The following is a 12446-nucleotide window of genomic DNA, read 5'->3' as shown; positions in this document are numbered from 1 at the left end:
CCAGGAAAGCCCCACCCGGGAGCTCGGGGAGCCCTTCCCGGGTGCTAAGGAGTCGCCCCCCACGTTCCTTATGGGGAGCCCCAGCTCTCCCAGCGCCCCCAGCCCGCCGCGGCAGGCTGATGGCTCCCCAGATGGCTCCACTGCGAAAGAGGGTGAGCCGGGGCGGGGCCGGGCCCATGATGTCACGGGAGGTGGGGCCTGGTCCGTGCCTTGTGGGAGGCGGGGCCTAATGTGTGACATCATGGGAGGAGCACCTGGCCCTTGATGTGTGGGAGGCGGGCTTTGGCCCGTGGCGTCATGAGAGGCCGCTTTGGTATGTGACGTCATTGGAGGCGGGGCCTGGTCCGTGCTGCATGGGAGGTGGGGCCTGGGCCCGTGACATCATGGGAGGCGGGGCCAGGTCCATGACTGTGGGAGCGGGGCGGCCCGGGGTCCCAGGCTGTGAGTGCGAGTGACATCGTCACCTGGGTTGCAGGTGGCGGGTTTGCGTGGGATGACGACTTCCCGCTGATGCAGGCCAAGGCAGCCTTCGCCATGGCCCTGGACCCGGCCGCACCCGCCCCAGCTGCGCCCACGCCTGCTCCCTTCTCGCGCTTCACGGTGTCGCCCGCTTCCACATCCCGCTTCTCCATCACGCACGTGTCTGATTCAGACGCTGAGTCCGTGAGAGGTGAGGCCCGTGCGAGGCAGGGACGGAGCTCCGAGGGTGGGGCCCCTCCGTCTAGGTCCCTGCTGGGCCAGCCAGGTGTCCCTACCCCTGCAGCCTCTGCCAGGTGTCCCTACCCCTACAGCCCCTGCCCACGTGCCTGACAAGTGCCCACCTCCTCGAAGGCCCCCTGCCCTCTCTCCCCTCCCCTCGGTAGACCCATTATTTCCTAGCTGTCCTGGCCTGTGGCTGCAGCCTTGGGGGAAGGGCCGTCAGCCTCACCCCTGCCTGGCGCAGGGTGCCCCCTGCGTGGCAGAACAAGCACGCAGGTCACTAGGAGGCCACTACATGACCCTGGCCGCCATCTTCCTGTTCAGGCCTCAGTTTCCCTGTGTGTAAAAGAGGACTTGGAGGCATTTGCCGAGCCTTGTTGGCCTGGGTCTAGTGATGCAGGAGAGTGGGAGAAATGGGTCCATCTCCTACCTACACACAGCCAGATCTGCTGCAGGGAAGGGGCCCGGGCTGGCCCCATAGCCCCTACTGGCCCGGCCTGTATGTGGGCCAGGGATGGAGGCCAGGTGGGAGTTGTGGGGGGGAGGCAGGCCCTGGTGTCTTAGGACCCTGTGTTCACTTTGTCGTCCTGCTTGCCAGGCCCTGCAGCAGGTGCCGGGGGTGAGAGTAAAGAGGCTTGAAACCAGGGCAGCTCCTGCTCCTCGAGGCTGGCATCACCAGAGCCCCTGCCAGGCAGCAGCGAGGATGGTGACCGAGAAGGTGGGGACCGTGTCCTGGTGGCTGTTGGCAGCAGATTCGGGTGCCTCTGCCCCACATGGTGTCCTGGAAAAGCCCGCAGGATGAGAGGCCCTGGACAGTGGATTGGCCATGCTCCGCCCCGGAGGCAGAATTTGGGCTTCTGGGTTTGCTGCTAGCCCCTGGGGACGCCTGGAGTTCCAGTGGATGTCTGTACACACACACTTGAGGGGCCAGTGCCCCTGGGCACGGCGGCCCCTGCCCTCTGCTCTGCCTGCCGCTGCCGGCTGCCTGGCCTCGGAGGTCCCACATGCCCCATCTGGTGGCTCCTCCGGTGTCCTCACAGGACACTTGACACAGGACAAGGCATGGCCCCGAGACACTGGCAGGCTTGTGAGCCTCCTCCCACCCCCTGTGCCCCCATCCTTGCCTGGCTCCTGGTGGCTCAGGGCAAGGAGCAGCCCTGGGCGCCTGTGTCAGTCCTGTTTCCTCTGCCCTTATCTCAAAGTCTGTGGCTGTTTCCCCTTCACTGACAGCTAGACCGGTAAGCCCACCCTTCCCACAGGGAATGGGCTGTTCCCACCTGGGTCCTGCTGTGGCCACGGTGGGCAGCCAAAAAGATCAGGGGTGGAGGGGGCTTCCAGGCTGCACTCCTGCCGCCGTGGGCCCCGTTCTAGAGGTGCCCTTGGCAGGACCGTGCAGGCAGCTCCCCTCTGCAGGGCACTATCCGGTCCTGTGCCCCAGCTGCGAAAGGAGAGTGGGGGCCATACCCCGCAGTCAGTGTTGGGGGGCTCCTGCCTACAGGGAGAGGGATGGTGGGGAAGGGGTGGAGCTGGGGGCAGGGCAGCGCAGGGAATATTTTTGTAACTGCTGTGGTTGGAGCGAATGAAAGTGGGGTGACTTTAAGTTATTGTTGCCAAAGAGATGTAAAGTTTATTGTTGCTTTGCAGAGGGATTTGTTTTGTGTTTTGTTTGAGGCTTAGAACGCTGGTGCAATGTTTTCTTGTTCCTTGTTTTTTAAGAGAAATGAAGCTAAGAAAAAAAGAAACCTTTGTGTGTTGTCTCCTGAGGTCTGCCGATAAAGTCCTGGACAGGAGGGGCTGTGCCGTGGCTGGGGTAGGAACCCAATGCCACCCCTTCCTGGGGCCAGGAGGAAGCTGCCCCTCTCTTCCCCACTGCCCTTGGCACACCCTGGTGGAGGGGATGGTGTTCTGGCCCTACTGTGTCTGGGGGTGCAGGGGCAGATCCCTGCAGGTCTCCCTTCCTGCAGGCCGAGTTGGCCTGGTGGGGACGGGTGAAGAGAGTGGACCTACAGGCCTCTCCAGGACAGCCTCCTCCCTGCCCTTCTGAGGGCACTGTCTGTCCCCGGGCCCAGGGTGGAAGGCGGAGTCAGGAGAGTTGAGCACAGCTGGGCTCCCCTGCACCCTCTGCTGGCCAGCTCTCAACTGCCCTCCTGACCTGCCAACTCTGCAGCTTCCTGTCCCCGGGCTGTGAGTGGCTGCAGGCGGGAGTGGGCTCTGCTGGAGACTCCTCCCCAGGCAAGGGCTGCTGTCACCAATGCAGCTCTCACCACATTGTATTTCACCTGACAGTATCGAAGAACACAGATCTGCTAATGAAGTGTTAAAACCCCCAGCTCCAGCAGAGTTCCCCAGTGCCTGCAGGAGTGAGTGGCGGTGGGCGAGGTCCACCCAGGAGTCCTGGGACAGAGCCCAGGAGCGGGGAAGCCCCCACCTGCCAGCAGGTACCCTGGTGACCCCGCACAGCACCTGACAGCTGGCCTTTGGCCACAGGAGAGAGCTGGGCGGCCCTAGCAGCAAGGTTCTGGATGGGAGGCTGGGTAGGGGGGAGGCTGGGGAGGCCCTCGCGACACTGCCAGTGGGAGTGAGGGGTCCAGGAGAGCCCCACTGAGGGGCATGGAGAGGGACCAGGCCCCACACTCCAGGCGCACCTGCCGGGCCTGCAGGGAATGACGTGCTTATGGGAAGTTCATCTTCCAGCCAGGATGTGGGCGCTCCCATCCCCATGCTCCCGGCCTTCTGGCCCTTGGGTGGACAGATCACACCTGGTGCAGAAGGAGCCTGTTTATTAGGCAGGAGAAGCAGCAGGGCAGCCGGGCTCCCCCCAGCCACCAGCTGGCCAAATGTCCTCCCTTGACCCAGGGGCACCCCAGAGCTCCATGGCCATGTGACCAGAGGTGAATACCCTCAAGAGGTGGCCCCTCGGCCCTGGGCAGCGCAGCCAGTGGGTCTCGGCCCTTCAGGGGCCTGCGCCCCCCTGTGCCCAGCCCTGCCCAGAACAGCTGGGATCCAGCCCAGGCCAGACTCAAGTGGGGCGAGGCCAGGCAGCCGGGGCCTGGATGTTCTCTTTTTTTTTTTTTTGAGACAGAGTCTCGCTGTGTTGCCCAGGCTGGAGTGCAGTGGCCGGATCTCAGCTCACTGCAAGCTCTGCCTCCCGGGTTTTTACGCCATTCTCCTGCCTCAGCCTCCCGAGTAGCCGGGACTACAGGCGCCCGCCACCTCGCCCGGCTAGTTTTTTGTATTTTTTTTTTTTTTTTTTTTAGTAGAGACGGGGTTTCACCGTGTTAGCCAGGATGGTCTCGAACTCCTGACCTCGTGATCCGCCCGTCTCGGCCTCCCAAAGTGCTGGGATTACAGGCTTGAGCCACCGCGCCCGGCCTGGATGTTCTCTTAACAGGAGCGCGCAGAGGATGACAGAACAGGCTGCATGGGCAGAGCGGGGGAAGCCGCCGGATGGGCAGCGCCGCAGATGTGGCCATCAGCTGAGGAGAGGGGCAGACCTGTCGTTGGTCACTGTCGGCTTCAGCTGGACATGGGCGAAGGGATTCCTGAAAGAGAAAAACGTGGTTTTAATTTAGGGCAGAAGCCATGGGTAAACTCTGGCACCTGGGCTGCCCAATGCCCCAGGGATCCCCAGTGCTGGATGCCTACAGTCCGATCTCAGGGCACAGAGAGCTCGCAGACAACAGAGGCTGCTCTGGGGGGCAGGGAGGGTCAGGTGCCATCTGCAAGGCTGCCTGACCCCAAGGTGCACCGCCCTCTGCTCACCCTACGTGACCTAGACAAGGCAGGGTGCCCCCACTCTGATCCATCACCCTCCCAGCAGCGTGGGTGGGCAGGGCAGGGTGGGGCGGGGCAGGCCAGCCGCACCCTCCCAGTGAGGGGTGGACATCACCACTGAGGCTGGGGACTCAAGACAGCCCTGAACCGGGCACACATCAGTTTGGTGGCCCCCCACCAGGCCAGGCCCACACCCAGGGACACAGCTTGGCAGAGCGCCCAGCCCAGCCCTGGCATGGGGGCATCCACAGGAAGACAGGTTAGGCTCGCGGCTCCCTCAGGGCTGCAGATGGACACCCACGAGCCCTGCAGAGCAGCTGGCCATCCCCTGGCCAGACAGTTGTTCCCCTGCTAAGGGCTCAGCCACCTGTCCCCCCGGGGGTGCCGCGCCCTCCCCCATGTCCCCGGGGCCACAGCTGATGCACAAATACGACTCGAGACAAGAATTTGAAATGGAACAAGATGAGCACGGATGAGAAGGACCCTATGGATCAGAGGGGAGCCTGGGCCTTTCTCTTTGGAGTCCCCACCTTCGGAGGGGATAGCACAGGACAGGATGGGGGATGTCAGGCAGCTCCAAGGGTGACAGTACAGATGGCATGTGGACGTTAAGACGCAGCAGGGACGGGACTGTGCTCCGGCAGAGCTGTGCTTGGACTGGAGCCATTACCTGGAGCGGAGTCACCTCTGGCACAGTTGGGTCCACAGGAGCCTGGGCAGCCGGGAGCAACCCCCGGGGTGGGCAGGCAGGGCTCCATCCAGCTGCCCAGGAGGCGGCGCAGGGCAGGGGCAGCTCCCTAAGCTTTCCTGAGGACTTTTGTGTTTTCTAAGAACCTGAAACACTTCAGACTGAGTTTTTAAGAGAATGAAATATGTGGAAGAGACTGATGGGTCTGCGGAAGGCTCTCAGACTTCCAGATGGCGTCTGAGCGTTGGCACCCCGCTGAAAGGATCTTTTGATCTCTCAAATGCACTGGAGCCTCAGGGTCTGCTGGATTCCCGGCTGCTTTCAGCTTTGATCTGTGCAGCTTTGCCCTTCATGGGGCCTGGGTAGGGGCTGCCTGGGGGTCCGATGGTGAGGATTCCACCTCTATCCGTGATGTCGGCCCATGCCCTGTCTCCCTGCCAGGCTAGACCCACCCCTAGGGAAATGCTCTGAGTCCCTCCACAGGCCCAGGGTCCGGAGGGAGCTCCGGGGAGATTAGAAATGGGGCTGGCTGGGCGCGGTGGCTCCTGCCTGCAATCGCAGCACTCTGGGAGGCCAAAGCAGGAGGAACCACTTGAGCCCTGGAGTTCAAGACCAGCCTGGGCAGCAAAGTGGACCCGTCTCAAAAAAAAAAAAAAAAGGCCAGGCGTGGGAGTGGAGCATGCCTGTGGTCCCAGCAACATGGGGGGCTGAAGTGGGGGGATCGCTTGAACCCAGGAGGTCGAGGCAGTAGTGAGCTGTGTTCCCACCACTGCACTCCAGCCTGGGTAACACAGTAAGACCCTGCCTCAAAAAAAAAAAAAAAAAAAAAAAAGGAAAGGTGGGTTCCCAGAGAAGGGGCCTAGACCTGGCCCAGACCACAGCTGGGGGCAGCACAGCTGCGTGGTTCTCACTCCTGCTCCCAATCAAAGGCAAAGGCAAAGGCACAGTGCTAGCCCAGACCCCAGGGGTAGGAAGCTCTCCCACCGGTGCGGGCCTGTTCCCTAACCTGCAATTTTCTCTTCTCGTCTCCCAGAATGGTGGGACTAGGTGGAGCCCGCTGAACCATCCACACTGGGTGGCTCTGAGGCTGCAAATGCTGTATCCAATCTCAGCCTGACAGGGGCAGCGGGTTGGCGGGGACGGGGAGAGCACAGGCCAGAGCCCAAGGCTGGCTGGGAGAGCAGGTCCATGCGGAGAGGCTGGGCGGCCCCATTTCCCCTACTCTGGCCCCTACTCCTCAGCCGCCTGGGACAGATGCGCCCAGGAGGCCTGCAGGGAGCTCACTGTGCTGAGAGTGGGGGCCTAACAGCCAACAGAATGTGACGAAGTTTGGAGCCCAAGGTCACCGCATGGAAGCCACAGACATTGCTCCCTGCCAGAGGACACACGCCAGGCCCCACCTCCTGCAGGATGTGGCCCTGGGCAGCGATTGCCACGAACTACCCAGTGACACCACCAGCACCTCTCCAGCCAGCGAAGGAAAGTCACCAGACAGGTCCAAGAGCAGAGGGCCCCAAGGAGGGCCTGCGTCATGTTTGGGGAGCTGCTGGTTTGGGGAGTTCAGAGGCCTGGGCTCTTGTCTCCTCACTGAGAGCCGCCCCTCAGAGGCTGCTAAGCAAGGCTGCAGGGGTGACCTAGTGGCTTTTGTAATTTTTAAATTGCATTATTATTTTGAGACAGGGTCTTGCTCCGTCTTCTGGGCTGGAATGCAGTGGTGTGACTGTAGCTCACTGCAACCTCCACCTCCGGGCTCAAGCAATCCTCCCACCTCAGCCTCCTGAGAAGCTGGGACTACAGACGCGCGCCACCATGCCTGGCTAATTTTTACTTTTGTCAAGATCGGGGTCTCCCTATGTTGCCCAGGCTTATCTCGAACTCCTGGGCTCAAGAGATCCTCTCGCCTCAGCCTCCCAAAGTGCTGGGATTACAGGTGTGGGCCACGGTCCCAGCCAACTGGCCGCTTCAAGGCATGGATGCCAGTGGTGCAGAGCCAGCTGTGGCCAGGAGGGCTGGGCATGGGCACTTCTGCCAGGAAGGAGCTGGCCAGGGGGCCTCTTGGGGTTTGAGGGACTGGGCACCCCTCCCCTGCCCACGGGGGGCTCTCGGTGTGTCCTGGGGATCCCGTGCCCACCACCCCTGTAAACCCACACGGCCTGGAAGAGTCCACCTCCCCGCGGCAGAGCAGCTTCCCACTCCAGCCCCACGGAACTCGGGAGCGCCTCGGAATGCAGGCAGTCGTCTAGGATCATTTCCTGAACCAACGCCTTGAACGTGAGGCAGAAGGATTCCGAGAAGAAACAGCCATCACAAAGTGCGTTTTGACCAGTTAGGCGACTCCAGACTCCAGACCCTGAGCCGGGCGGACAACACCGGTTCTGTCTTCTGGCGTCAGCTGCTTCTCTGTGTCTTCGGAAGGTGGGCCCTTCTGGAACCGCGTCCAGCGTGGGCGCTTGGGCCTCCGCTGACAAGTATGGACAGCGGCCAGGGGTGCTCCCCCCTCCACTCTCATTCCAAGGCCCCCTTCTCAGGGCCCAAAGCTGGGGCATGGCAGGGTGGCGATGGGGTTGGGGAGTCCCTTGACCAACTGCAAGTGGCTTTCGACACCCCCAATCTCAGCTGAGTTGTCAGACCAGGCAGACTGTGTGGCCAGGAAACTGGCCCCTGGCGCTGTGGAGTGGTGCTGAGCGCCACCGCCCCACTGGCACTGCCACCCAGGGTCTCTGCCCTCCACCAAGGGACGTGGTCCCTGACACAGGCTGTGCCAGCCTCATCTCTGAGCCTTCACCCCTTCCAAGTCTCACCAGGTGAGGGCAGCCCCCTCACTCAGAGGGACCTGGGGGAGTGGTGGGTATGGAGGTCTCCCAGAAACAGCATCTCAGAAGGGAGAAAGATGGAGGTAGAAGGCAAGGTGGCGGCCAGGGCCAACCCAGAGCATCTATGCTATCCAGTCCCCAAAGTTCAGGAGCATTTTTCTACAGAACCTTCCAGAATTCATGCCGAATATCAACAACAGAAAGGCAGCAAAGAAGACAGATCCGTGATCTGCCTGTGGCTTGGCTGCCCATGGGCCAGGATGCCTGCTGTGACCACCAGGGAGACGCAGGGACCAACGTCCTTTGTGAAGGATGCAGGCACTGGCTTTGCAGAGCCACCCTCCTAGCAACTTAGGGATGGGAGGGTGGTGGGAAGCAGGACCCACCCAGACACAGGTGCAGCGGATTGGAAGGTGTGGGTAAGGGCCCCCTATGAGGGCACAGGGCCTGCTCCTGGGCAGCCTGGCACATCCCAAATATACACTGGGCACCAGGGAAGTGGCCCACTCAACCCGCGAGGAGATGGGCTCAGACCCGGACTCCAGAGTCCCACTGGAGTTGGAGCCATAGTGGCCCTGTGGCCCCTGGAGCGAGCGTCAGCTCAAACCTGGACCCAGCAGTCCTCCAGGTCTGCAGGTGCACACTTGGGATGGAGCCAGTTGGGTCCATGCTGTGGGGCTTGGGGGACAGAAGAGGCAAGGTCAGACTAACAGCACAGCCCCATCGCCAGTGGGCCCAACACCTGGCTCCAGTGCCTATGGAACTCCCCGGGGCTCTCGCCAGGACCCCAGCCGCCAGTCTCCACGAGGCTGTCATCCTTACCAGCCCCAAAGGCACACACACCCGAAGGAGCCCAAGCTGGCGCTGCAAGTCAGGCGGGAAAGGCCCAGGCTGCAGCTGCTTGCCGGGGTCACCCCTTGACTATAACTGAAGTGCCCAGCAGGGCAGGAGAGGACCACAAAGAAGGTCAGGGCCAGAGCCATACCCAGCAGTGAGGGGAGCCCCGGGCACAGCCAGCCAAAGTCCACAAGCTTCCAGGAGGGGAAAAGGAGACTGTGAACCCAAGGAGGGGACCCAGTAGAGAAGGCCCAGCACCCAGAGCAAGAGGCAGGCTCAGTGGACCCCTGGCCCTGCCATGCAGCCAGGCCCTCCCCACCCACGCTGCGTGGCTGAGGCCAGAGGACCTGTGTAGACCCACTGGCCAGTGACCGCACAAGAACGCCAGGCAACTTACTAACTCTAGTCAGGCGGCTCAGAATCTGGCCACTTCCACATCGGCGCTGCAAGGAAACACAAGGCTCAGTTGGAGGCGGCATGAGGTCTGAGGACTCGGGGTTGCAGAGGAGGGGGAACCACGGGCGAGCTGCCAGGAGACCGAGAACCCTGGAGCACTTGGGAGTCGGCACAGAGCTGGGGCTCTGGCTCTCCCTGGACGGCGCCTGCGGACCCGGCCTCACTTGCCGGCCTGAAGAGAGCCAGGAGCCTGCCTCAGCCGCAGGTGGCCCCGCACTTTCCCCTGGGGCGGCGGGGCCCCCGCAGAGCCCCGGCACAGTGAGTGACTGTCACTGGGCCAGCACTGTGTGCAAGCCCAGGTGATCTAGCAGGCGACTGAGTGCCAAGAAAATACCTGGCAGAGGCAGGCACGAGGCGGGGCCCCCACGGCCCAGACGCATGCCGGGAACCGGAAGGAGGTCCATACCCAACTCGTGCAATAAATAAAACTTTTATTCAAACAAGTAACTGCAGTACAGGGCACAATTCAGATTTTTTAAAAAAGGAAAGGAAACAGGAAAAAAATATGTTCAGCACTTTACATCTTCATACAAGTGTTGCTGTTTTGTGTCTACATTCATCCATTGAGCATGGAATCCCCTGGATTTGAAATCTTTAGCGGAGCGGGAACGCCGGCGCGGCGGGGTCTCTACATAGGGCCCGGTCCGCCCTCGAGTTCCCCTTAACCTCAGGCGGTCCGCGTCTGGAGCTGCTTCCCACACAAACCAGGCCACACCCCAGGCCACGGGGAGGTGTGCGGGAGGCTTTTGCTAAACCACATCAGATAAAGGAGCGTCGCAGCTTCCCAGGGGCTCCCACCAGCAGGCAGGCTGAGCCGGGCTGTGCCCTGCACTCAATTCCCCAGAGTTCAGTGTGTGAAGAGACAATACCAGTAGCCACTGAGTCCACTGTGTTTGTTTCTAAAGTCACCAAGACACACAAAAAGACGAGAGCGTTTAGGAAGAACCAGGCAGGAACCGCCTGTCTCCCCCAGGTGGGGGGTGTGGGTGCGACGTGCCCAGAGCTGCCCTCCCCCGGCCGGGCCTGGCCCACACACCCTGCCCCGAGCAGCCAGGTAGCCCGGGGCAGCCTTGATGCCCTCACAAGGCTGGTCAAAGGAATGTGGGGGTGGGGTGGTCGCTGGAGGTCTTTGGAGTGTCCGTGTGCGGCCAGCTGGGCAGCGCCTGCCCCCGACCTTGCTCCTGCCGGTGCCCGACGGGAGGCGAGGCCACTCTGCCACGCTGCTCTATGTACACTTGGCCCGCAGCGTCCGGAGGGAGCAGCCCTCAGGTGCCCGGGCCCGGCCTCCCTCACAGGAGCGGCCGGCTTCCTCAGGAGGCCCCTCGAGCTTGGCACGAGCCCCCTTTCTCTGTGCAGCCCTCCACAGGGTCCGGGGTGACCAGGGACCCCAGCACCTTCCCTGTCTGGACAGAGGCCTTTGCGCCGGGAAAGTCAGATGCGAGATAACAGCGCACACCGGAGTCCATGCAGATCGGTTTTTGTTTTTCAGGAAAAAAAAAAAGTCCTTTTTCCTGTTTTTTGTTTTTTGTTTTTTTTTTTCAAAGATTTTTCTTTTTCTCCAAACTTTAGACCTGGCTCACGGCGAGCCTTAGAAAAGCAGTGAGTGCCACAGACACTGCAGGGTGGGGCCGAGGGTGCCCCGCACGGCCCAGCAGGTCCTGCCTGGCAGTTTCTGCTCGAAAGGCTGGGACACACAGGGTGGGGCGCGTAAACACTGGGGGGGGGGGGGCGGATGGAGCAGCACCATGGACCCTGGGGGATCACAGAGTCTGGGGTCACCAACCAAAAGGCAGGGGCAGGTGGAAAAGAAAACCCAGGAACAAACCAGCAAGAGCTGAGGAGGAAAACAGACGGAGACCAGGGGGAAGGCGCGGAAGCTCTTCAGAGCAGCGGCTGCCCGGGGTCAGCGTCCTCACACTGTGGACACCAGCGTGCCGCTGCCACTGCGAAACAAAGCACGGGACGGCTGCCTGGCTGCACAACGCTGCCCAGCCACAGGCAGCGACTCTGCCCGCACCAAGCGACGCCCCTTTCAGTAGCCCCCGTTGGCCTCCTGGCCCTCCAGGAAGGCAAAGGACAGGGGTGGAGCGCAGGCTGGGGGCAGAGCAGGCTGCAGCCCCAGCCGCAGATGCCGGCCTCAGCCACCCTCCCCAACCTTGCCTTTGCCTGACAGGGATGGATGGGGCCAGCCAGATGCGATGAAAGAGGGGCAGGGCCCAGGGGGGTTTCCGTGTCACTCGGAGAGAGCAGGAGGCCCTGGGGGACGTCCCTGGCTCTGGCAGAGGTGAAGGGCCAGGCTGGGCCCTAAAGGAAGAAGAGATGGCCCCAGGTCCTAGGAGAGGGACCTGCCCCACCCAGCCTCTTCACACCCACCCACGGTCCCAAAGACAGGTCTGAAAGCCCCTTACCTGCTCATGGACCGCGCTCCATAGTCATCCAGGCCCTGGAGGGAGAGGCGGAAACACGTCAGGCCAGGTGACGGGGCCTGTGGTCACCCACAAACGGTCATCCTGCCTGGGCAGGGTTCAAACCGTGTTCCCTCGGAAGGCTCCCCATCTCCTGGCTGCAGCACTCAGAGGCCTGCCTGGAACCCCGGTTCCAGTGGTAAAGTGATGACTGCCCAAATCAATGGGGATGCCTCCTCCAGCCAGCGGCCACCTGAATTTGTAGCTTGTTGCACACTCCCAAACACACGCAAGACCGGCCTCCTGGGACCTCCGCCCGCCCCCAGGGAGCCGAGGCCCCTGCAGGGCACCTGCAGCACCTCACCCATGCCTAGGCAGGCCCCTGGGACCCCTCTGCCCACCCATGGGACCTGGGCCCAGACCCCAGCTACAATTTCCTGGAAACTTGTCACATGTACCATCCCGGCCCGTGGGAGGGTGACACTGCCTGGGAGGAGAGCCCAGGTGTGGTGCTGGGGCTGGCTGCGCCCTTTATCTGCCAGCATGGCCTGGCCTGGGGCCTAGGGCAGGTGCAGACCCCTCCCTTGGCTCTCCCAGCACTGAGTCTACCCCAGAGGCCGACCTGTGGAACACCCATGGCCCAGAGCCCGAACCTCTCCAGGTCGCATCCTGCGGCCTCAGCTCAGGCTGTCAACCTGGGGGCCCCTCACTTGTGGGTCGACAGCTGAGCAGTCACCCAGGCTGCCCGTTATCTCAGAAAAAGGTGGGTTCTCT

The 12446-nt window shown here is 62.2% G+C and overlaps 3 protein-coding genes and 1 long non-coding RNA gene across 26 annotated transcripts in view; 1 reads left to right on the top strand and 3 right to left on the bottom strand.

The window, feature by feature from the left end:
- The window catches only part of AATK (apoptosis associated tyrosine kinase), a 47195-nt gene extending 44754 nt beyond the window's left edge, over window positions 1-2441 (top strand). For all 14 annotated transcript variants that reach the window (XM_074020851.1, XM_045375651.2, XM_074020853.1 and 11 more), the window contains 3 exons: window positions 5-152; window positions 476-670; window positions 1298-2441. In XM_074020851.1, coding sequence (XP_073876952.1) covers window positions 5-152; window positions 476-670; window positions 1298-1338 — 384 coding nt within the window. In that variant the 3' untranslated portion in view covers window positions 1339-2441. The remainder of the gene's footprint in view (window positions 1-4; window positions 153-475; window positions 671-1297) is intronic.
- Window positions 2301-3977, bottom strand: LOC141408736 (uncharacterized; the record flags this gene model as incomplete). The annotated part of the gene is given in 3 exon segments (XM_074018141.1): window positions 2301-3517; window positions 3519-3562; window positions 3564-3977. Coding segments are annotated over 3 exon segments (1365 nt in total), but the record flags the coding sequence as incomplete, so codon positions are not given.
- Window positions 3463-12446, bottom strand: part of BAIAP2 (BAR/IMD domain containing adaptor protein 2) — a 78067-nt gene continuing 69083 nt past the window's right edge. For 3 of the 10 annotated variants that reach the window (XM_005585219.5, XM_065532460.2, XM_065532461.2), the window contains 2 exons: window positions 11676-11710; window positions 3853-4241 (listed from right to left, as the gene is read on the bottom strand). In XM_005585219.5, the coding sequence (XP_005585276.1) occupies window positions 4172-4241; window positions 11676-11710 (105 nt within the window). In that variant the 3' untranslated portion in view covers window positions 3853-4171. Of the gene's footprint in view, window positions 3749-3852; window positions 4242-9208; window positions 9255-9681; window positions 11211-11675; window positions 11711-12446 lie in introns of those variants that run through there. The other 7 variants (XM_045375655.2, XM_074020860.1, XM_074020861.1 and 4 more) reach the window with 5 other exon arrangements.
- Window positions 9320-9584, bottom strand: LOC141408866 (uncharacterized). The gene is made up of 2 exons (XR_012426325.1): window positions 9458-9584; window positions 9320-9413 (listed from the first exon to the last, which is right to left on the bottom strand). It is a non-coding gene; the product is annotated as an uncharacterized lncRNA (long non-coding RNA).

This window comes from Macaca fascicularis, chromosome 16 (genome assembly GCF_037993035.2).
Source record: "Macaca fascicularis isolate 582-1 chromosome 16, T2T-MFA8v1.1".
NCBI lineage: Eukaryota > Metazoa > Chordata > Mammalia > Primates > Cercopithecidae > Macaca > Macaca fascicularis.
The sequence above is the reverse complement of the archived record's forward strand: the minus strand, read 5'-3'. Positions and strand labels throughout refer to the sequence as shown.